This window comes from Mustelus asterias, chromosome 20 (genome assembly GCF_964213995.1).
Source record: "Mustelus asterias chromosome 20, sMusAst1.hap1.1, whole genome shotgun sequence".
In the NCBI taxonomy this organism is placed as follows: Eukaryota; Metazoa; Chordata; class Chondrichthyes; order Carcharhiniformes; family Triakidae; genus Mustelus; species Mustelus asterias.
The window spans coordinates 53,788,632-53,814,012 of record NC_135820.1 but is presented as its reverse complement, the minus strand read 5'-3'; the positions used below and the strand labels follow the sequence as shown (position 1 = coordinate 53,814,012).

The 25,381-nt window shown below is 43.7% G+C and overlaps 1 protein-coding gene across 3 annotated transcripts in view; it reads right to left on the bottom strand.

The window, feature by feature from the left end:
• Nucleotides 1-732: 732 nt before the first annotated feature.
• Nucleotides 733-25,381, bottom strand: part of LOC144508544 (uridine-cytidine kinase-like 1) — a 137,047-nt gene continuing 112,398 nt past the window's right edge. For all 3 annotated transcript variants that reach the window (XM_078236574.1, XM_078236573.1, XM_078236575.1), the window contains exons 9-15: nucleotides 17,567-17,665; nucleotides 12,725-12,818; nucleotides 10,911-10,973; nucleotides 7,833-7,955; nucleotides 7,203-7,310; nucleotides 3,728-3,884; nucleotides 733-1,754 (exon numbers count right to left, since the gene is read on the bottom strand). In XM_078236574.1, coding sequence (XP_078092700.1) covers nucleotides 1,708-1,754; nucleotides 3,728-3,884; nucleotides 7,203-7,310; nucleotides 7,833-7,955; nucleotides 10,911-10,973; nucleotides 12,725-12,818; nucleotides 17,567-17,665 — 691 coding nt within the window. In that variant the 3' untranslated portion in view covers nucleotides 733-1,707. The remainder of the gene's footprint in view (nucleotides 1,755-3,727; nucleotides 3,885-7,202; nucleotides 7,311-7,832; nucleotides 7,956-10,910; nucleotides 10,974-12,724; nucleotides 12,819-17,566; nucleotides 17,666-25,381) is intronic.

Sequence of the window (25,381 nt, the reverse complement as noted above, 5' to 3'; positions counted from 1 at the left end):
CGCGTGGCTGAAAAACACAAAATAGTTATCATCCTTTGGAAGAGTGTGGCCGGGGTTTTCTGTCATATCCGGAAAGGATGATGTCGAGCAGGAAAAGCGGCACTGAAGCCAACAGCAATGGTGGCTCCTTTTAAAAATTCATTCATGGGTCATGAGCATCGCTGGCTGGCCCGCATTTATTGCCCATCCCTAGTTGCTCGAGGGCAGTTGAGAGTCAACCACATTGCTGTGGGAATGGAGTCACATGGAGGCATCCCTATATTAGTGATGTGCATGCAGTCAGCTCCTTGTTCCAATGGGCTGCTGTGATATATTTGAGTGTTTAGCCCTTTTCTTTCCTTCCCTCACTGTGGAGAAGAGAGTTTCTTCCCTGGATTTTCTACTTCAGTTCTGTGTGGTCTTGCTTAAAGAGCTTAGAGAATGCTAAACTCATTGTGCGCAATCTTACATTAATTTATCTTAAATTAAAAATCATTTGCATCACTAAAAGAGTAATAATAATAATAAAAAATGTGAACATTCCAGAATTCTGACAGGGTTTTTTCCCTACTGGTTCAGAAAATGCAGTTGTTTACTTTAAAAATATATTATTTTGTACACAAAGTCATACTGAGGAATTTTTCCAATCATTTATGTAATGATCAGAAAATTGAAGTGTTTGCAATGTGCAATTTGCTAATTGTAAGCTGTCAGTGTGCACCGGAAGTGCTGAAGGGAAACACAGTCAAGAGATCAAAATATAAATGTTTTAATTTTAAAATACATCAGATTTTCATATCTTAATGGCAGGATTCCTTAACAACTTCAGATTACAAGTACTGTAGCTAATAACTAATAGTCACACAAAAAATGATCATGGTCACAGTGGAGATATTACTTTACAGTGAATATTTTCTCAGGTATTAACTGATTTACAATGCATTCAAAATCCGTACTAACTCTCTTCATAGGAATGACAAATTGCACAAATTAATTTCTTCTAAAGTGCTCAGGAACAACCTCCAAGTGTAATGCAATAACCGTGATTTTGTAACGTCCAAAACAAAAGGACACATTGAAAGCATTTAGTCATGATACCACAACATAAAACTGAGTGCGACAAGGATACCCAACTCGCAAAGACATCTTCTGTGCTGTGACCCTGAATTAAGTTTTTAAACAGTACTTTAGAGAATGCTTAAATAACTGTGCGCAATCTTACATTCATTTATCTTTAAATTAAAATTCATTTACATGACTAAAAGTGTAATGATAATAATAAAAAAGTGAATTTTCCAGAGCTCTGAAAAAGATTTTCATTATTCCTAATAGTTCAAGAATATGCAGTCATTTTCTTTAAAAAAAAATGATTTTGTATACAAACAATTAGTTGGCTGCAGGATACTGTTAGCTAGTAGGTACCACAACCATCAAACTCTTTTATTTTGCTCGGAAGTAAGCTAATAAGTTACTCTAAAGAAAGGAGATGACAGGGTGAATTTTTAGAGTCAGCACTTTTGGTGCAAAGCAAAGGTTTTCTTATCCAATCCAAGACCCGTGTGATGTTGCGTCCATAACAATTAAAGAATGCAGGTTGCAAAGTGCATCCGACCAACACTTTGTGTGAAGCTCATTTAATTCACCCAGTGATCTATGAATATCTGTAATGCCTGAAAGTGCAGAAGTAAAAAATGCGCAGCTTTGTGATGCACAGTCATCATCCTCACATCAGTCTGCGGGGGCATCGGTTCCAAAGTAACGATCTCCAAAGTTACCTGAAATGAGAAGAATGTGCCACATCCCATCATCTCAAATTGAAACTCCTCCAACAACATGAATGCTAACTGAAAAGGACACTGCAAAGAGTCTCAACACCAGGGGAGCACGTAAACATTGTGAAATGGCTGTCAAATAGCTGTCATCACTGTGAGAATTTTGTTTGAGTGTTCTCATTTCAGAATCCTGATCTCATCAGGACATGGAATGGATTTCCCACCATGGGCAGGATATAGAAGCAATGGAAAAGGTACTGTATTGGGAATGACTTGAGGAATTGGTTCTGTAGAAGGATCACTTAGATCGAAAATCTTAACTCTGTTTCTCTCCACAGAAGCTGCCAGACATGCTGAGTTAATCCAGCATTTCCTGTTCTTATTTTAGATTTCTGGCATCTGCAGTATTTTGCTTTAAATCAAGGTAAAGAGGGTATCTTGACAGAACCTTGATTAGGCAAATGTAGGGAGTTTTTAATATTAGTTGATGAAATGGTAATGAAAATTGAGATGGTGGCACTGTGGCACAGTGTTCAGCATTGTTACCTCACAGTGCCAGGGACCTGGGTTTGATTCCAGCCTTAGATGATTGTCTGGAGTTTGCTTGTTCTCCCCATGTCTCTGGAGCTTTCCTCCGGATGCTCTGGTTTCCTCCCATAGTCAGAGACAAGCAGGTTAGTTGGATTGGCCATGCTAAATTAATCCTTAGTGTCCCAAGATGTGTAGGTTGCGGTATTGGCGGGGTAAATGCATGGGGTCACAGGGATGGAGCAAAGTGGTGGCCTGGCTGAGATGTTCTGTCAGAGAGTAGGTGCAGGAGGCCAAATGGCCTCCTTCTGCACTGTAGGGATTCTATGAAAAGGGTCAAAGTTAAGGCAATCACAAAAGCACAATGAAATGACAGATTAGCAAACTGTCATAAACAAAGTGGCAATTACTTAGCAACCTGTTCTTTATTTTGTCCCAAAGTTTCTGTTTCCCACAATTGGTTGAATATAGTCTTGGCAAGCAAAGTTCACAATTCCACTGGCACCAAACAGTGCAACCACAGAGGGTAAAGTGTTTAACCCAGCCGCCATGTCATACTGCTGAGTCTCCAGAAATGCACATTAGGGAACCTGGAAAGAAGCTTTAATTGGCTAATTAATATGACATTAACTCATATAAAATATAACTTTGGTTATATTAAGATGTCAGAGAATCTTTTAAAAAATTGGACATAAAAGCCCCCCCCAAAAAAAATCAATAGGAAATAAAGGGCCTTATAATCAAGGCCCAGATCTTGAGGTACTAATGAGAGCAAGGCGGTTAGGGTTCAATTTAGTTTAGCTTATAAGTGTCACAATTAGGCTTACATGAACACTGCAATGAAATTACTGTGAGAATCCTCTGGTCAGAGTTGAAAATGCAGTGAATTTGACTGTGAGGGAATGAGAGGTTGGAAATTTCATGGTAACCCATCCCATCCCCCGCCTGTAATCGTCACAGTCCTTTTACTGCTCGAAGCTGGACAATATGGGTGTACACATAATATTACTCTCTGTGCTAGGCCGATTTTAACCATTTATTTCAAATAAATGGTTAAATGGGGTGGCACGGTGATTATCACTGTTGCCTCACAGCGCTAGGGACCCAGGCTTGGGTCACTGTCCGTGCTGAGTCTGCATCTTCTCCCCGTGTCTGCTTCGGTTTCCTCCCACAGTCTGAAAGACATGCTGGTTAGGTGCATTGGGCATGCTAAATTCTCCCTCAGTGTAGCCAGACAGGTGTGGCAACTCGGGGATTTTCACAATAACTTCATTACAGTGTTAATGTAAGCCTACTTGTGACACTAATAAATAAACTTTAACTTAAATAGGTTTACCGATCAGAAAGTAGATCATATAATGGCTGGAAATATTGATAGGAAACATATTCACCTGTTCCTTTTTAATATTGATGGAGTCATAGAAATAGTTTTGCTTTGAAATACTTGCCTATGCCAGGGATGATGTGGAACAAATCATTGACTTTTTTGTCGACAGCAGTAGTGATAATTTTTACTTGTGGGAAGGCGTATGCCACTGAGTGTACCCCCATCTCAGCCATCAACAGGGAGATGAGAAAGATCTTATCTTCTTGTACGTCGTGATCCTGCAGAGAGGCGTGACAAAAATCAGGTGCACACCAGTTAGACAGTGTAAATCAGTTTAATGAAACCATCCTTTCTCATCTTAAAACTGCATTCTGTAAAATTGGATTAAAACATCTAATGGTTGTGTAATTGTTTTTGCAAATACATTTCTTCAAAGCCCTATAACCCATTCAAAAGCTATTGGTGTTTTGGCAGTGCAGATTAATCTCATACTACGGATGAGATTCTCCAGCCTCCCAGCCGCATGTTTCCCGTCAGTGGGAGGTGGCGCGTTGTTTGCTAGCAGCGGGATTCTCTGCTCCCGCCGCTGTCAATGGGAATTCCCATTGACGTCAATCCACGCCGGCGGGAAACCCGCGGGATGGCTTTGCGCTGTTGGCGGGACCGGAGAATCCCGCTGGCATGGACGGCCGGAGAATTCCAGCCTACAAATCTGACATCAGACAGAAGGTGCTGGAATTACTCTGCAAGTTTAGAGAAAAAAAATACAGGTTGACATCTTGGGTGGAGGTCCTTCGTCACAACTGAGTCCTGGTTGAGGGGTTCCACTCAGGACACACACGTGTGCAGATGCTGACACAGCTGCATATCCAGTTTGATCATTTTGTTCTATTTTGGAAGAATAGCTGCAATCAATTCAGTCAGCTTTGATAGTTTAAATTGTTTGGATGACTGGGGTTAATTAATTTAATCTACTGTGCCGCCTATTTATAGAGGCACCTCCAATTTTAAACAAATGCCCCATTAAAGCACCAATTAACGCCATGAATCACACTGCTCAAAGATTAGATTACCTAAACAAAACGAACATTTCTAATCCAAAAATCTAGACAGTGTTGGTCATCTATTCAATAGTTTTCACTTATTTGCAATCCAGGCAATCTGTTGTGGATGGGGGGGTAGAATTTAATGCCCTCTCCGGTGGCCAGTTTGGTGGTGAGGGGAGTCATGTAAATAGACGGAAGGGTGGAGGGTGGGGACCCTGTCACCTTTCCACTTCCACCCTGATTAAGTCCATGGCATGGCCCTTGCCGTGCCTTCCTGCCCTGCCATCAACTGAGGCCCTTCAGTGGGCAATTTAATGCAGGGCTCACATGCAAGGAGCCTTGTGTGGGCTGTTTGCAGGCATCTTGTGGAGTCCGTGGACCATGTCTATATGAATTGTTATAGGTTGAACTACCTTTTTAGTTATTTAAAAAATCTTTCATTGGTGTTTTGTTTGCAGTTCAGCCCCATGCTCCTGATTTATGGGCGCCCGCTGCAGAGGAGGGTGGGAAAGGTGGGGAACCTCCTTGTGAACCTGCTTCTGGACGTAGCCAAACCCACTATAAACATGTTCAGGCAGCAGCGACTGAGGGGGTCGTCCGACCCGACTGTCTGACCCTTTACCATGGCTATATTCACGGCCGGGTGTCCCTGGAGGGGGAGCATGTGGTGTCCGAGAACACCCTCAAGGCCTTCTGTGGTTGTTGGGCACCGCAGGGACTGGGGTGTATTATTGGCCCCTTTAATCACATTTTGGTTTAATGTTTTAAGTTTCTTTCTGCTTTGTTTTTGTTTTGGGTAATTCTCTTCTTTTTGGGGGGGCTGCCCTTCTTGTTTTGTCCCTTAGTTTGTTTAATTTAGTTCAATTGATTTACTAAAAAGTAGGTTATTTGCAGGCTCCTGGAGGCGTCAGTTGGTAAAAAGGTACTCAGTGCCTGATCATAGGACCTGGTATCTGGAAGGACTGGGGTGGGGGGGGTGTCTTTGCTGAAAGTCACCACCCTGCCTTTGTTGCCCACCCCACACACTCCAACCTACAACTTCCTTCACACCATAACGTGCTGTGGGATCCAGTGACAATAGGCCTCAAATGCTTGTACAACCAGCAGCGAACGCCTCCTGGAAGAGCCAACGTGGCTGTTCTGTACAGCTGTCAGCCTCTGAATGGCCAGCAGCTCTTTTGGGCACAACTTCTGCCCTCAGGGTCCTGGGAAGCACCCTGGTTGTCCAGTTAAGTGCCTTAGTGCTTTTTAACTCCCCCAGGGTGACTGTGTAGGCTATAAACCACTTGTATCAACATCCTTGGGGTTACCAATGACCAGAAACTCAACTGGATTTGCCGCATAAACTGAGGCTACAAGAGCAGGTCAGTGGCTAAGAATACTGCGGCGAGTAACTCACCTCCTGACTCCCCAAAGCCTGCCCAGCGTCTACAAGGCATAAGTCAGGAGTTTGATGGAATAGTCCCTGTTTGCCTGGATGGGTGCAGCTCCAACAAAACTCAAGAAGCTTGACACCATCCAGGACAAAGCAGCCCACTTAATTGACACCACATCCACAAACATCCACTCCCTCCACCGCCAACACCCAATAGCAGCAGTGTGTACTATCTACAAGATTCACTGTAGCAATTCACCAAAGATCCTTAGACAGCACCTTCCAAACCCACGACACTTCCACCTAGAAGGACAAGGGTAGCAGATACACGGGAACACCACCACTTGCAAGTTACTCTCCAAACCACTCACCATCCTGACTTGGAAATATATCGCAGTTCTTTTGCAGTTGCTGGGTCAAAATCCTGGAATTCCTCCCTAATGGCATTGTGGGTCAACCCACAGCACTTGGACTGCTGTGTTTCAAGAAGGCAGCTCACCACCACCTTTTGAAGGGCAACTAGGGATGGGTAATAAATGCTGATGTGGAGATGCCGGCGTTGGACTGGGGTAAACACAGTAAGAAGTTTAACAACACCAGGTTAAAGTCCAACAGGTTTATTTGGTAGCAAAAGCCACACAAGGGGCTCAGAGCCTCGAAAGCTTGTGTGGCTTTTGCTACCAAATAAACCTGTTGGACTTTAACCTGGTGTTGTTAAACTTCTTACTGAATAAATGCTGGCCAGCCAGCAATGCCCATGTCCCACGAATGAATATAAAAAAAGAGGTTAAACTGTTGACACAGTCCCACATTTAAGAGGTAATTTTCTAGGACGTGCCAGCAGAGCAAGGCCCTCCTGCTGCCAGCACTTACCTGGAAAACTGTCCCCTCAATCGCGAGTTTTCCATCGCTGTAAAGTCTTTATAAGCAAACTCCTAACAGTTATGATGCTAAAGTAATTTTTATAGACTGGCAAAAGACTTGTTAAGATCCTGGTTAAACTGGGTCTAACGGTCTGACACTGCATGGTGGAATCATATTTAGCAACATAGGACTAGAAGCCAGCTCACAAATACCTTGAGACTGGAATCCAAATTAAAAGATACAAATAAAATGACTTAAACATTATATATTCCAAAAAAAGGATCTAATATTATCTAGAAGTTCATTCTTACCAGCAACACCCTGATTGCCATCAAAGCTGCAGCCCCTGTGGACACTGTGCAATCCATTAAAATGACATGATCGTCACTGATATCCTTTGGCAGTCTCAGATAATGAAGCTACAAATTGAGAGAAAACACGTTTTGAGAGCCGGCAGTAACAGTGTACAGTCCATCAAAACACAGAGATTTAATAGCATGGACTTATTCATGGGCAGCACGGTGACACTGTGGTTGGGGTGGCATGGTGGCACAGTGGTTAGCATTGCTGCCTCACAGTGCCAGGGACCCAGGTTCAATTCCAGCCTTGGGTCACTGTCTGTGTGGAGTTTGTACATTCTCCCTGTGTCTGCGTGGGTTTCCTCCAGGTGTTCCGGTTTCCTCCCACAGTCCAGAGATGTGCAGGTTAGGTGGATTGGCTGTGCTAAATTGCCCTTTAGTACCCTCAGGGGACTAGCAGGGTAAATACGTGGGTTTACGGGGATAGGGCCTGGGTGGGATTGTTGTTCGGTGCAGACTCGAAGGGCTGAATGGCCTCCTTTTGTACTGTCGGGGTTCTATGACTCAATTCTAATTGTTACAGTAAACTTGATTCCATTTAGTCAAAGCACAAAGATGCAGTGGAACTGCATTTCTTTTTACCTCGGGTTCCCCTGTAACGTGATTCGTCTGGATTAGGATTTTACCAACAGTTACATCTTTACACACTGCTCGTAAGGCCGGCTCCATGGTCTCCCCCGCTCTTAGAATTGATACTCCTGTTATCTTTAGAGATGATAAAAAAAAGTGCAATGACAACAAATAGAAAGACCCAGCTCAAAACACATCATTTTTTTAAACAAATGAACTGAAAGGAACTTTGTTGGTTTAATTGCTCCATTAATGGTTTTCTAAACAACATTGGTGACCTGTTGCCCACATGTAATCCAGAATTTGGGGCAGGTTCCTGGTCCTGCTATTGTCCAAATGTGACATGAATCCACATAATGATATAACACCAGAAATGTACTGAAGCCTAATGTTACATATCTAATATCAGTTAAAAATATTACACATCTCACAGATACGGAGGCGAGGGGGTTCTGTTTGTAACAGAGGGGGCGATCTTGAGCCCGTGCTCACCATCCGCAGGAACGGCAGAGAGGGCTCGAGGTCTGGCGAAACCCAGAAATTGCAAATCTCACCGGCGGGATTGTGACTTTCGCCGTCCTGCATGAACCTGATTTTAATACATTTAAATACAATTACAGGCCCCCCCTTCACCATATATGGACCCCTCACGGTATTTCAAACCTTGCTGATGCAACATCACTTTGGCGCCATTTACAACAGGTTCACCAGACGTCATGGGGAGCCCCCTCCCCCCGAGGCCTAAAACTCTTGGGGGAGAGGGACAAGGCCAGGCAGTACCCTGGCAATGCCTAGCCATGCATAAATCGTATTGCTACCCTTCTGGCCTCACTTTACCAGTGAGGACAGCTTCGTGTCCAGAAAGGGCGTGAAGATCATGACCTTTAGACTGCCTGCATCGGCATGGCATTACCGACACGGCTGCTTCCCCTCCCCCCTCTCGATGCTTCCAATCTTGCCGGTGAGGTGTCACGCCGACGAGAATCATTACTGTTCTGCAGTAGCAGGGACCAGGTTCCATAGCCACGCCAGAGGGGGGTGATCAGAGGCCATTGAAGACCACTCAGGCATGGCTAGGTCAGTGCCCACCTGGCACACTGGCAGTGCCTGATTGGGCACTGTACGTGTGCCAGGGAGAGTGCCAAGAGTGTAGGGTGAAGTGGGGGTGGGGCCTGAATGGGGGTGGGGATATGACAATGGGTCTATGCACAATGACGGTGGCTATGGACAACGAGGGAGGGCTATGTGAAGGGAGGGGTCATGGAGGGGACCATGATGGGTGGGTGGGGGCATGTCGGGAGTCCACTAGGGGACTCATCGGGAGGGTCCTGATGCCCCGATGCCAGTGACCCATTTCAGTGTGGGGGTCTATCATATGCCGATGTGGGGGTGGTAGGGTAGGAGGTCTCCCAGTTCAACAGCAGATTGGGGCGCCCAAGCGCTCTGAAGCTGGCTTCACCGGCGTACTTAGCCTCCCCGCAACCCCCCACCCCCCAACCCCCCCCCCCCATCCTCCCGCCCCGCCACTGGCGCAAATTTCCCAGCTGTCAAAGAAATCGACAGAATTGCGGAAGATTGCAGGGCCGAGCTCGCCCAAAAGACCGGCACGGCGGATTACCATTTGCACCCTGTTATGACACTGTGGGTGGGATTCTCCCAAATAAATTCTAAATGTCGGATTTGTGTAAAAACTGGAGGAAATCACGCTGGTTTTTTCAGTGGGAATTTCAAAATGAATCTCCCACACTCTGTGCAGAGTGCACTAGCGTAAATCACGCTGAAAATCACTGGGCGGGGCCTATTCCCGCTGGAGAGGCCGGCAGCATAGCGCTGAGCGGGCCACTGTGTATGCGCTGATTTGTAAGCGCCGGCATTGGCACATGCACAGTAGCCCTGCACTGCTGGCCTCGCGACCCTGCATCGCTGGCACACACAACCCCCCACTCCCTGATCGCTGACTTCCCTCCCTCTGTCATCGCCCCGAGTGCAGAATGGCAGTAGGACCCCCACCATCACAGAGCTCCCCCTCCACTGAGGCACCACCCCCCAGTAGGCCCTCTGGCCTAACCCTCTTGGCACAGCCCCTTGCCCCTTGGACAGTGCCAGGGGGCCACGCTGGCACTGCCAAGCTAGCAATGCCCAGGGAGGCATTCCCCCTCACTTCAGTCCTCCTGGGAGGGCTCCTGGCTCTCTTCACTCCAGCGGGGTCAGGCTGCCAGCTCCCCGCACGTGGGAAGCTAACATAAATCTCGCTGGAGTGAAATACCCCTGGCCGGGGGGGGATAGGGGGACTCAAGTGGGCCCAGAGATTTCAGTCCCGGGCCTGCTAATGAAATGTAAATTCTAATTTAAATCATTTATACAGCTCCGGGACAATTTCTGGAAATCCGGTGGCCGGAGTCTCACACAGGCCATGGCGCCCAGTGGAAGCCCACGAAACAGCCTCCACATGAGTCTCCTGGCTCACTGCACTAATCGCTTCCTTTTTGTTTGGGAAAATTCCACACACTATTAAACGCGGGTCACTGAGCACATCTAATAAGTGGGTGATATTCATATTCACATAACTGTTATTGCAAGACAAATTCATTAGCCTCTTCCTTGACTTTCAGTTTCTGATAAACTCTTTAGTCTCCCAAAACTGTCTGCTACTAAAATAACTTCTTTCTCTCCCATTTATCCAATTAAAAATAGAACAGTTATTGACTCCCTATCTAATTCAGAAATAACATTTATAACTACTTGCTGATAGGCTGATGCACTGATATAGTTACCCTGCACACAAACTATCAAAGCGATGCCACTAAATTGTCATTTATTGAACAAAAGATTTCTCATTTACACATTACACACGTGTCTAATTCTACCATTTGATCTTTATACAAGGTGGCATTGTTAAGATAATTAAAACACAGACAAATGCTGATTCTGGATCCATGCAAGGCTTTTAAATAGTTCAATTTCAATTACTGAGAAAGGGTAAACAATGATTTAAGATTGGCACAGTTTCTAGCAGATTGTTAACATTGAGCTCATGGTAAAATGGCATTATATGTGAAATATTATTCACAACGTGTTGTTCATACTTACTCTTGTGCCATCAAATCTTCTTCCTTCATAGTTTTCTCCTTGCAATGTCTGGACCATACATGTCTGCCACAAAACACCAGGAAACAGTATTCTCATCAGGAAAAACATGCACACGAATGATACCAGCCTGCCCGCATAACACTAATGGACAGTTAAGTTTAAGTTTCAATTTAGTTATTAATGTCACAAGTAGGCTTACATTAACACTGCAATGAAGTTACTGTGAAAATTCCCTAGTCGCCACACTCCGACGCCTGTTTGGGTACACTGAGGGAGGATTTAGCATGGCTGACGCACCTAACCAGCATGTCTTTTGGACTGTGGGAGGAAACCCACGCACACACAGGGGTAAGGTGCAGACTGAGTCTGAGGTCACATACCAACTGACTCAAGAACAGCTTCTTTTCTGCTGCCATCAGACTTTTGAATGGACCTACCTTGCACTAAATCGATCTTTCTCTACACCCTAGCTGTGACTGTAACACTACATTCTACACTCTCTCCTTTCCGTCTCTATGAACAGTATGCTTTGTCTGTAGAGCGTGCAAGAAACACTGTATACTAATACATGTGACAATAAAAAATCAAATCAAATCAAGAAAGCAAGGTAAAGATGTGGAGAGCTGTAGGGAGGGAATTCAGAGTTTGAGGCCTTGGCAACTGAAGGCATGGCCACCAAAGGTGGAGCAATTATGACTGGGAATGCACAAGAGGCCAGGATTAGAAGACTGCAGGTATCTCAGAGAGGTATCAGGTAGGTATCAGTCCAAAGATGTGCGGGTTAGGTTGATTGGCCAGGTTAAAATTGCCCCTGAGATGCGTAGGTTAGAGGGATTAGCGGGTAAATATGTGGGGGTAGGGCCTGGGTGGGACTGTGGTCGGTGCAGACTCGATGGGCCGACTGGCCTCCTTCTGCACTGTAGGGTTTCTATGATCTATGATTTCTATGAGGAGATTGCAGAGATGCAGAAGGCAAGGCCATGGAGAGATCCAAAAAATCTGGAGGAGAATTTTAAAAGGCAGCAAGAGATCAGGAAGGTCGAGGAGCGCTGAAGAGTTAGTTATAAGATTAGCTATAGGGAGTGCAAAGTATTTAAAGGCAGTAGAAAGGGGAACCAGAACTCGAATGTTGAAACTTGCAGAAACCTGTGGAGCACAGAACACCTTTGGGTTTTGGTTTCACAGTTTTCAGCCATTTTAACACACAAAATGAGTTCATTTCAAAGTTTGCATCCTCACTTAGAAATTCTTACTGCCTCACACACCACCCTGTCTGAATGATCTACCATTTGAATTACCATATCTTAGCTCCACTTCTCTTAACAACAGTTTCTCCTCGTCCTCCGTACCCTCATCCACAATTTTGACCAAAACGCTCCTGACCATGGGGGCTATTCTTCCAGCTTCCTTCCTCCATGTTTTTCAAAAGCTACATGCCTTTGGTTCCCTGCACATGTCCCTTCGTGCTATCAGCTTGTTGCTCCTTAATGTAATGCACTTGGAAACATCATGTGAAGATTGGCATTTGTCACTATTGGAGCAATGGTCATTTTAACTATATAGGCAGTTAGATGTGTGAAAAAGAATAGTATTTAAGTGCATGGGAGCAAGCAGTACAGTGCAGGTGCAGACTAAAATCAGTCACTGGAACTGAGCAACCTGTTTCTATGCAGTAATAAGACCATAAGATATAGGAGCAGAATGAGACCATTCGGCCCATCGAGTCTGCTCTGCCATTCAATCATGGCTGATATGTTTCTCAACCCCATTCTCCCACCTGTTCTCTGAAAAATGTATGTTACTTATGTACATACCCGGAAAGGCAACAGTGAAAGTGTATGTTCGATCAATAGTCTCATCAACCTCTTCGAATAGAATATAAATTCATCTCGACTTGTGTCTTTATTTCTGAAAAGGAAAAGATATAGTCACTTCTCTGGTACTCCAATTGAAAGTGCACATAGTGGTTACAAGAATAAGTTGCATCTCAATAATACAATTGTGTATAAAAAAAGACAATTCCCATAACATGAACAGATCTAGACATTTACCAGAGATTACTGTTTAAACAAAAACTTCACTACCAACTGGCTTTTGTGATGTCTCTCTCCTTTTCAGGTCCTATATCACTAGTACCTTACTATCTTGTGCCTCCGCGCATGCTATATTTTTCTAAGAAAACCTGTCTCACGGTTCATGGTTTGAGATGATGCATGTTTACTGCGGCTCTGTGAATCAACTTGTGGTGTTTTACAAGACTACTTGCTTGAGATGATTTCACTTGGGACAGAACAGCAAATCAAACAGTGACTCAGCTGTTCGATAGTGCAATTTCCACTCCAAATTCACAACATTTTCAATGTAGTGTGTAAAATAATAAAATCATCTCTTATTTTTTGACAGCACAGTGGTTAGCACTGCTGCCTCACAGCACCAGGGACTCGGGTTCAATTCCAGCCTTGGGTGTCTGTCTGTGTGGAGTTTACAGACATTCTCCCAGTGTCTGCGTGGGTTTCCTCCCACACTCTAAAGATGTGCAGACTAGGTGGGTTGGCCATGGTGAATTGCCCCTTTCTGTCGCAAGATTCGTAGGTTAGATGGATTAGCCATGATAAATGTGTGGGGTTACAGGGATAAGGTGGGAATAGGGCCTGAGTAATATACCCTGACTGCGGTTTTACTGGGACAAGCCAGTAAAGCCACACGAGAGCCATGAAATCAGGATCGTGCCCAATTTCTCAGCTCACGCGATCTTACCGGAACCGGTATTTATTTAAATATTAATTTGCATCTGTTTACTGATCCTGGCGCCTAATCGTCCGGGCTCACTTGCCTTTATGGCCTCGCCAGGAGAGGTTCTCTCCTGCGACAAAAACACCTGGGCCGCGATTCTGCCATCCACGCCCGCCACTTTTCTGGCGGGTCCAGCCGGGACTTGCGCGTCTGTGGCCTTGAACGGGGATATGCGCATGCGCCGGGAACGCACGCGCATCTCCCAGAGCCGGCAAACAGTCCCGATTGAATCTCCCATCCCGCCAGGAGTACTTCATTCTGGCGGGGTTCAGGCTAGCTCCCCACATTCGGGGAGCTAGTGGGAGACCCTGCCGGAATGAAGGGGGGGCAATCAGGGCCCCCCCAGGGGGTCAGGCGTTGGGGGGTGGTGCCCCTGGGCATGGGCACCTTGGTAGTGCCAGTCTGTGTCCCCAGTACTGCCCAAGGGGCAAATCCCTATGCCCAGAGGCCACGTTGGCACTGCCCATTTGGCATTGGGCAGTGCCAAGGGGCGTGGGGCCTATTGTGGACAGGGCCTAGGGGCGATTGGTGGGGATGGTGGTCCTGCTGCCACCCTGCATGGGGATCGGTCTGGAAAGGAGGGAGGGCAGCGATTGGGGCGGGCGGTCTGCCAGGGTGAGGGGAGATGGGGGGGATCGCGAGGGGGTGAGGCCTGGGCATCGGGGCGTTCCGGGAGGGGGGGGGGAGGGGGGGTCAGGGTTGGCCCGGGAATTGTTTTGGGGGCTGCGATCGGGTTGTGGGGGGTGCTAGAGGGGCAGCACGGCGGAGGTCCTGGGCTGGCCAGCGATTGGACTGGCCAGCAAGCGAGAGTTTGACAGTTTGGGGCCACTGCGTAAGCACAGAGCTCCAGAACTGTCAAACTCTGGTGTGAATAGGCCCCATCCCCCCTGGATTTTTAATGATATTCCTGACTGGGCCCTCTGCATTGCTGGGTGTGGAGATTCAGGTGAGAAGCTGAGCTGTCAGAACTGTCGCGATCTAGAACAGTTTTCCCACCAATTCAGCACTTTTGGGAGAATCGCCCTCCTGCTCTCCATGAACAGTCATGAGGCAGCAGTGGTGCTCCCCTCGTCAGGAGAACCAGAGGCCATTGAGGCCCCCGGGGAGGCTGAGGGCAAGGGGGCGTTGCCCCTTGGGTAGTGCCAGCCTGGCACCTTAGCATTGCCAGCCTGGCACCTTGGCACTGCCTGTCTGAAGGGTATGGGGCCTATGAGGGCAGGGCCTGGAAAGGGCGGGGGGGGGGGGGGGGGGGGGGAGGGTGGGGGCAGGGTGGTATTTTATTTTCTGTCTTTCCTGCATGTACTCGTTTGAAAATGATATTGCTGTACTGTAGCAATCCTTGAGAGTTTGTTGCATTGTTTGTTAAAAATGAAAACCTTCTATAAAAATACATATTTTAAAAATACATATTTTAAAAAATTCTAGAACCACTTAAGAAACAATTACAACGAGAGACAATGTGAGTGAATGTGGATGGCCTCTCGGATATGCAAGCATCTAGTGGAGTATCATTAGTAATCTGGCATATGGCTGTAATATGGCATATATGGCACGTGGTACAGTGGTTAGCATTGCTGCCTCACAGTGTCAGGGACCTGGGTTCAATTCCGGCCTCGGGTGACCGTCTGTGTGGAGTTTGCAAGTTCTCCCTGTGTCTGTGTTGGTTTCCTCCGGGTGCTCCAGTTTCCTCTGACAGTCCAAACATGTGCAGGTTAGGTGGCCATGGTTAATTGGCCATGGTAAATTGCCCCTTAGTGTCAGGGGGATTAACAGGGTAAATATGTGGAGTTAGGGCCTGGGTGGGACTGTCGTTGGTGGAGGCTCGATGAGCCAAATGGCCTCCTTCTACACTGCAGGCATCCTATGAAATCTTCTTCAATGGTTAAAATAATGTATACCTTTGTAAGGATACAGACAAAACAAATAATTAATTCTGAAGTATTCTGCCCCGTATAATAAAATAATAGAACAGCCAAAGGGACATTGAAAAAACTCTTGTTTGCAGTTTTTCAGCCTCAGTAATGATCACTTTATTCAAATTTTCAAGGTCAGTAACAGCACCTTATTCAAGCTTTCAGCCTCAGTAGCTCACTCCTTATTTCGGGTGAACATTAAGCCAAGTTGATAGTTAATTTGTTAGTTTTAAATGGCCTAAAAGGTATGTCAATGGAGGGACGTGCTAGCAAAGTAATAAACCGAGATATATATTAATCTCTCAAACCAATTCTTTACCAGAAGAGTGGATTGTCAATGACCTGGAAGAATACAGAGGTCTAGTTTTATTTGTCCAAGCCATTTAAATTTCAGAAAGCTTTGTAAAAATAAGGGACTTTATTTTCTGACAATACTACACCATAGCTCTGAAAGGGGAGCAGATATAGGAAATGAAATGTAAGATTACAGGGAAAGGGAATGAGACTAGTTGGGTGATGTTTTCAGAGAGCAAGTACAAATGTGACAGACTGACTGGACTCCTTCGTGTGTAAAACGCTACACTACTGCAACAACTTGCATTTATATAGCATCTCTTGCAAATTATCGACAGAGGAACAGCGGAACGAATGCCGGCTCTAACAAAAGAAATTCGGGGTAGCGTTAGATCCAAAGAGGAGTCATATAAAGTTGGCAGAAAATGTAGCAAGCCTGAGGGTTGGGAGCAGTTTAGAATTCAGCAAAGGAGGACCACAACATTGATTAAGAGGGGAGAAATAGAGTATGAGAGTAAACTTGCAAGTAACATAAAAGTGGACTGTAAAAGCTTCTGTGAGTATATAAAAAAAAGAGTAGTGAAGCCAAATGAAGGTCCCTTACTGTCCAAAACAGGAGAATTTATACTATAGAACAAGGAAATGGCAGAGCAATTAAACAATTACTTTAGTTCTGTCTTCATGGAGGAGGACAAATAATTTTCCCCAAGTGCTAGGGAACCCAACATTTAGTGTAAAGGAGGAATTGGAAGGAAAATAGTATTAAAAAATAGTGTTGGAGAAATGAATGGGACTGAAAGTCGATAAATATCCAGGGCCTAATAATCTACACCCCAGGGAACTAAAAGTGGTAACCATGGAAATAATAGATGTGTTGGTTGTCACCAAGTTCTGTAGGTTCCGGAACAATCCCGGCAGATTGGAGGGCAGCAAATATAACCCTGCTATTTAAAAAAGGGAGGGAAAAAAACAGAGAATTTCAGACTGGTTAGCCTAAGATCAGTTGTCAGGAAAACATTACAGTCTATTATAAAGGATGTGATAACTGGACACTTGGAAAATATCAACAGGATTAGACAAAATCAATATGGATTTATGAAAGGAAATCATGTTTGACAAACTGGAGTTTGAATAAATGAGGGAGAACAAGTGGATGTCGTATATTTGGATTTTCTGAAAGTGTTTGATAAAGTCCCACATAAGAGTTTAGTGTGCAAAATTAAAGCACGTGGGGGTAATATATTGGCATGGATTGAGAATTGGCTAGCAGACAGGAAACAGAGATTAGGAATAAATGGGTAAACCTGTAGAATTCTCTACCACATGGAGGCCAAGTCACGGAATATATTTAAGAAATAGATAGATTTCTGGGCTCTAAAGGCACCAAGGGGAGTGGGGAGAATGCGGAAGTATGGCATTGAAATAAAGCCATGATCATATTGAATGATGGGACAGGCTCGAAGGGCCAAATGACCTCTCCTGCACCGATTTTCTACGCTTTTATGTTTCTATGTTTTTTTGATGGAATTAAGAACATGACCATAGACTTGGGTAAAGAGATGGGTTTGCAGGTGTTTCTAACAGAGCAGGAAGGAGAGAGACAGGGCATTAAGGAGTTCTAGATAATACACCAAGTTGGCAAAATGGATACAGTACCTAATAAATGTGTGCATCCCTTGTACCTGTGGAGTGCTTTTCAGCACACTCAACGTCTTTGGCAGTGGTTGTGCTTGGTGGGCAGAAGCCAAGGTAGCCCTGAAGTAATACAGCGAGGAAAACCATGTTATTGAACTTCAACTAGACAAATTACAAAACTCTCGGATATTAAGTTTGCTTCTTAGATTATGCAAATAGCCAGAAAGCAGCAGGAATTAGATCAAATTGTGACTTTTGAGTCAAAGAAAATGATCTTCACTTAAAACAAATACAATTGGTGCAAATTTGGACGAAGAACACATTAAATATTGGAAGAATAACTAAAAAGCAAACAGAATTTTCCAATCAAATATTGTACATTTTAGCCCAATCACTAAAAGCAAAGCAGCAGCTTTTGAAAAATAATGGGGTGGCACAGGGATAATTTGAACTTGGTGCCAAGTGTAAAGCCAGTGATATCAAATCAGCTACATGTTAATTGACTTTCTCGATCCGATTGCGAAAATGAATAGTAGGGTAAGGGTTTAACATGTAGCCAATGTTATATCGCCCACTTTTCATCAACCCCAAAGTTAAAACTATTCTTGGTGCCAGCTTTTTGTCAATTTCTAAAGCGATGTAGACATTTAGATAGCTTCTGTCCTCAGGCATGTTCTAAAACATTAAAATTGATGCATGAGACAAAGAGATTTAAAACATAAGTCTTGGTCATCTGCTGGGAGATGAGAAAGCAAGAGGACCAATGTTACTGGTCCAAAATGATGGCCTTAACAATGAAGATTATCAACAAGTAATCTTTAGCAAACTTCTCAGTATTAGCCTTTACTTTCATGGCCAAGTCATTTGGGTCCAAACAATGGGCTGGATTTAGTTATTCTGAAGTGGATCGGGTGCTTAACTGCCCGGAGTCAGGTTTTCTCTGGGATATAGGACCACAGCGGTAGAAAGCCCACTGTGGCCAATCAGTTGTTGGAAGCTCTCCAGTGCCCATTAGCATCACTGGGAATGAAAGCTGCTGTTTGTTTTGCAGCTAGGGAGAGGCCTAGAATCAGTGAGGGACATAGGGAAATGGGGGCAAGGTGGGAGGGAGTCACCAGTGAGGTGAGGGTAGCGTGGGATAATGACCTTCAGGTGACTAGTTCTGAGCCTAATTAGCCAACGGGCTGAATCGCCACGTCAAACTATTACCGCCAGAGACTTGATGGGGGTCAGGTTTCCCGCCGGCAGGAATGGGCTGTGCGGCCTGCCCCGCGGAAATGCAGGCCTGTTCACCCTGGCAGTCCGTATTAAATCCAGAACCCCGATAATTCCTTGGGGCCTTTGAGGTGCAGTTTCCTTTAAGTATTCTGAGAAACTGGTCTTTGAGTGTTCTTTTTCTGCTGCCCTGAAGATGTAACAAATGCAGCGGGTTTTACAGTTTAATCTCATAGTCTTTGATAACTGCTTCCTTTAGTTTGGCTTTTGTATTGGTGGCTGGGTGAAACAGGAGCAGGAATAATCCATACATTTCCTTGAGCCTGCTCCATTCAATTAGATCATGGTTGGCCCTTGGTCTCATTTTCCCACCCGATTCCATATCCCTCAATTCACTTTGTATCCAATAACCTACCATTCTAAATCTTCAACACACTCAAAACTATGCATCCTTCTTTGGTTGACCCCCAAGTAAAGAGATTTCTCCTCGCTTTAGTGCTAATTGCCCAACCCCTTATTCAGAAACTTTGATCTCTGGTTCTAGTCTCTAGCTGGAGGATTAGCCTCTGAGCATCAACTCTATCCAGCATTCTCAAGCATCTTCTGGCCTGGATTTCACAGCTGTAATGGTGGTGAAACAGCTGTCATTACAACTGTGAAACTTAGAGCAACTTCTGGCATCCGCACATGCATAGTGAAGGGGAAGGCGATGGCCTAGGGTAGTATTGCTAGACTATTAATCCAGAAACTCAATTAAAGTTCTGGGGACCCGGGTTCAAATCCTGCCACAGCAGATGGTGGAATGTGAATTCAATAAATAATATCTGGAATTAAGAATCTACTAATGATCATGAAACCATTGCTGATTGTTGGAAAAACCCAACTGGTTCACTGGTTAGGGAAGGAAATCTGCCGTCCTTACCTGGTCTGGCCTATATGTGACTCCAGAGCTACAGCAATGTGGTTGACTCCCAACTGCCCTCGGGCAACCAGGGATGGGCAGTAAATGCTGGTCAGCCAGCGCGCCCATGTCCCACAAAAGAATAACAATATTAAATGTGACAATCAGAAGCTGCTGTCAGTGATTCCCTGCATGCTCCTCCTAGGGCACACTGTTGAAGGCACTGCAGAGGGAAATCTGCTGAAATCATTTGAATTGATGGGAATTTCCACATAGAATCTCTACAGTGCGGAAGGAGGCCATTCGGCCCATTGAGTCTGCACCGACCACAATCCCACCCAGGCCCTATCCCCGCAAGCCCACATATTTACCCTGCTAATCCTCTGACACTAAGGGTCAATTTAGCATGGCCGCTCCACCTAACCCTAACTTTTATGCTCTTAGTCCCACCTTGTTGCAAGAGATGTACTGGGGGTTTGAAAGGCATAGTAACTTCATAATTACTGCTGAGAAAACTGCCTGGTCCTGAAACACGAATTTTCTGTTTATGGAATGTCAAATTTCTCCATTGTGAAAGAGTGTTCATAGATTTTTAACATAATAAAAATACTTTCTCAAGTTTATGAGATTTTAGTGCCTGCTTAAAACTCATATGTATATCCCAATCTTTACTGTGCTTTCTGCAAAATGATTGACAATTGAAGGCTAATTAGTGCATTTTACATCCAGGATTGCTGCAATGTCATTGGCTGCTTAGCCTGCTTGATGACAATGCGACAGTATTGCTGGATACCAGACACCTCCCGTGATTGGCTCCAGGGTCAGATTAACATTGGGAAGGATGAAATCCACACCTCAGTGATTGGTGGATCACTGTGGGCACCTATTTACAAGGTCAACAGCAAAGTGCTGTCACTTTATCACCAGTCACAGATCTGGATCATCAATTTCAATGAAATCACTTCTCATTCTGTTAAAGTTCACATTCTACTTGAGCCTCTGCTCATAGGCCAGCCTCTCACCACAGGAATTAATCTAGTGAACCTCAGTTGTACTCTCCCTAAGATAGGGAGAGACCAGGATGTTGCCTGGTATTAAGTGTATTAGCTATGAGGAGAGATTGAATAAACTGGGATTGTTCTGCCTGGAAAGATGGAGGCTGAGGGGCGACCTGATAGAAGTTTATAAAATTATGAGGGGTATAGATAGGGTGAACAGTTGGAAGCTTTTTCCAGGGCAGAAATGACAATTACAAAGAGACACAAGTTCATGATAAGGGGGGAAAGGTTCAATGGAGATGTGTGGGGGAAGTTTTTTTACACGGAGGGTGGTGGGGGCCTGGAATGTACTGCCAAGTGAGGTGGTTGGGGCAGATACATTAGCAACATTTAAGACTTACCTAGATAAACACATGAACAGACGGGGAATAAAGAGATATAAGCGATTGGTCTAGATAGGACAACGCGTTCGGCGCAGGCTTGGAGGGCCGAAGGGCCTGTTCCTGTACTGTACTGGTCTTTGTTCTTTGTATAGTGAACCTCCCTAAGATAAGCATGTCTGTCCTTCGGTAAGGAAACCAAAATTGTGCACATAGTTGAGTTTCTGGATTAATAGTCCAGCGATACTACACTAGGCCATCACCTTCCCCTTCACTATGCATGTGCGGATGCCAGGAGTTGCTGTAAGTTGCTCTCCTCTAAGTCCTACATAAATGCAACAAGACTTTCTTACACTTACACTCTTCACTCCCTTGTAATAAAAGCTAACTTACATTTACCTTTCTAATTGCTTGCAGCAACTACACAACTTTTTTGTGATTTGTGTGCATGGACACCTAAATCTCTCTGTATACCAAAAGCCTCTCACGGTTTAATAATTTGCTCTTCTATTCCTCCTGCCAATCTGGGTAATTTTACATTTCCCACATTATACTCATGACGTAGAACAACATGTGTACATCCTATAGTAAAGGGAAGCTGCATCAGATATCCCTAGTTTGCTGCCTTCTTATGTGGCTAATGCGATAGAATAACAGATGCAGTGCTCAATATGATAGCCTGGAAATTATTATAAATGATATTCAATTTTAACTCTTAAATATGCCAAATTTGTTTTCACTGATATTTTAGTGGAATATTTGGACCAGTTTATTTTAAATGGGTTAACACTTCTGTTAAAATAGTGAACTTTGATACAAAATATTAGATGTCTCTTATCACTCACTTCACTACATTCAGGCAATCCACATCCCTATTTTACATTAAAAATGGATGAAACATTTGAATAGTACTTACTTTGCTTGCTATCAATTTGTAAATATGGACACAATTAAAAGACCTTAGAAAAAACCTAGTGGACCCCTTAAATTCTCAAAATCTCTGTTAACTGGCATAACATGGTCAAAATAACCAAAGTGCAGATGAAATTAAACCTATATGTCTTAATTGAATTGTGGAATCCCTGATAGAAATGTCAGCCTTAATTGAAGCGATATTGGCAGTTGTTTGGCAATGATTTCAAGCTTCAGCGATTACATATGCATCTTCGGTAGGTGAAACCCAGTATAACTAAGCTGCAAGTGCATCAGTTCTGCATTGTTAGTAGATTCCTATTAAACGCTTCCTGAAAATTAGATTTACAGAATAAGAAATCAGGCATTTTAGGGATGTGTTATACCCTGTTTATGCTTAAAACATTCCAATTCACATCACATTGTGTTGATGATGATCACTTTGGGACCTCTTACAATGGGTGCTATTCTATATCCCAATTTCGATTTGTAATCAATTGAAACAACTGCCCCCATGGCGCTAAATGCAGGGAGTTATGTAATTGGGACTGAACTAGCCGACAGTATATGTGAGTAAATAGACTATAGTGTCCTATTGAATACTAATCTGCATTGATTTCACTCATCTTAGCTGGGGCCGCAGAGTGCAGCTGTGGTTGGCCTCACTATACCCATGTTGAGGGAAAGTAAATTGGAAAGCATGCCCATTCTTAATAGTTGCATCTCTCTTCTTCCTCACTGTCATCAGCAGAAAGTGCACCTTGAGTTAATTGTTGAAAACATGGTCAGATTCAGCCACACGATGTCACATGGTCTCATATGTTGAGACTCATTCAATAACTATGACTAACTAGAGGAGATACTGGAGATGAATCATAAGTAAGCAAGTTTCAGCTCAAGTTAAAGCCTAATGGAAAGATGGAATGAGGAATAAAGTTTGGGACTACAGCTCATTAGTATGGGGATCTAAAGTTCATTAGTATGCAGGGCTTCAAGTAGCTACAACTGAGGAGCTGGTGTCAGCCATGGGGCAAAGTTAGCCCATTATCATTATTTGATGGAGAATGGAAAATTACATGTTGGGAATGCATCAAGGTCAAGGCACATTCTTTAATTTGTAATAATTTCTGGAGGTTGTGGAGATAGGAGGCTGATGCCCAATATTGGTCATTTTGGATACAACGATAAAGATAGGCTGGGTGGCTTATCTAAAAAAATTAGGACAGTCAGGTGGCATTTTGTTTCTACTATGCACTGGAGTTCCCTTTCAATTATTGGCTTTATGACTGCATATTTGCTCAATTGCTCTTCACGAGGGGATTAGGGCCTCATTTCAGTTCTTTGCAGGTTTTACTGAGGATTTATGCATAGTTTGTTCCTAACAAAACCCGCTATACTTAACAAGCTGAAGTTTAAGTGGTTCACAATCTTTTCTTAAACGCGCAAGGACAAGTTAAGGCAAGACTTTTTTTTTAGGTTATGCTTTGCCTTCGTGGTTACCTTCTAGCCCGCCTACACAGTATTAATGCAGTTTAAAATCTAGAGACTTGGCTTTTACATGTGCTAGGGAGGGGGAGGGGGAGAGAACAAAGGCATCATTTTAAAACAGAATGAATAAAAAAAAATGATTGCATTGACATTGGAAAAGGCGTGAGGAAAGAAAAAGCTCAGTAGGCCCAGGGCAAAGAGAGACCAGTGAATTGTGTGTCTTCTCAGCTCATGGTCCTCCTCTTCAGGAAGGTGCTCCTAAGCTACACCAGGCAATGCTTTATTTTGATTTATTTTGTTAACTGAGAGCTATTTTTGATATCGTTGCTCGCTGTGAGATGAGAGAAAACCGCAAATGATAATACAATTACCAGCAATCAAAGTTGGAGACAGAATACTTCAACACAGCAGCTCGGTCCATCTATCTAAATTCCAAGATTAGGAATCCCTCATTTTCAAATACAATATTTAAAGAAAAATAAATTGGAAGAAAAGCCACTCACCAAGATAAGCACTTTCTGTAAATATTCTGATTCCACTTAAAGATCTACACTGTATCCACCATTCATATTTACAATATCCACCGCTTGCTATACTATGGCGACATATTTGAGTTAGCCACATAAACAGATGGAGGGCAGATGCCCCTGCCCTTTCACTTGCAAGACAAAGCTGAAATACGCTAACGGATATCTCTGTGTTTTCCTGTTTGAAGTCGTATCGTTTTTTCTTTATTGTTATGGTTCAGTTCAGCGAACAAACCACAATAATATGTTATTAATAACTTGAGACACAACTGAACATAGCCAAGATCTGATTCAACCGTGTGGATATGTTGCTTTATTGAGAAATGGAAATAGCATGGATTTTCAGATTCCACAAGACCTTCCTTTCTCTTGAGGCATCAATTGAATCCAATTAACACTTAGAGGTGCAGTCAATCATTAACAGTGTGCAACTGAGGATATAAGTTCCAAGATCTCTAATTACTAAGGAATCTGCTTAAATATCCAGTATCAATAAATATTGGGAGCAGAAAAGGTGAAGGTTTGAGATGGTAAATGTTGACAGACTGTTTGTGTCACTTGATGAATTGGCAACAAGGGACATTGCTGGAAGAAGGGGAGGGAGGAAGTTGGAACAAATGTTTGCTACTGCATGCGCTAATAATGTAGAGACTAGAACATTATTAAAATGGAACTGGATGGCCATTCAAAACAGGAGAATATGAAGGGATGGAGAAAAAGGGCAGGGAAGTTCAATTGCAGGTGATGGGTAGAATGGATTCCTGTGCTGTTTATTTTCTGGGACTTTTATTTTAAGAATTTCTAAATACATTTAGCATCATTCTCTTTTCAGTGGGACAATAAATCAAAATTGCGCACTGGTGTAGAACATGTTCTTATGGGGTTGGTGTTAAGGCATCAGTTTTCCCAATTGCTGCCCTAAACCAAAGCCAAAAAAGTTTGCTTTTAGATCCACATCATGAGCATAAGTATTGATGTGAAATAAAAATAGGTTTATAAGTCGAGGTGCTTCACATTCTTTTTGAAGATCTAAATAAACAAGACAGTTCCAATGAAAGCTCAGATTTAGTTACAAATTTAGTACTGATTAGGGTTGAAATACTTATGCCACGTGTGGTCAAATCTCAAGCCAAATCCAAGTCCAGTTATTAGTTGCAACTGTTATAACCAGTTCATGTCAAGCGAAAAGCAACACAAGCAGCAAACAGCTACCGGAACAATGAACCCCTTTCTCTATAAATCAGCCATGAAATTCCCAATATAAGAAAGGAAATTGTTGAATTGTTCGCAAGGTAAAGAATAAGGGAAATTATTTAAATTAAGCTTCACTTCAAAACATCCAAGTTGCTGTATGGCTGCGCTAATGGTAAATGATTTTTAAAAAAAACATTATAAGCAGTTATTAGTTTTTGCTT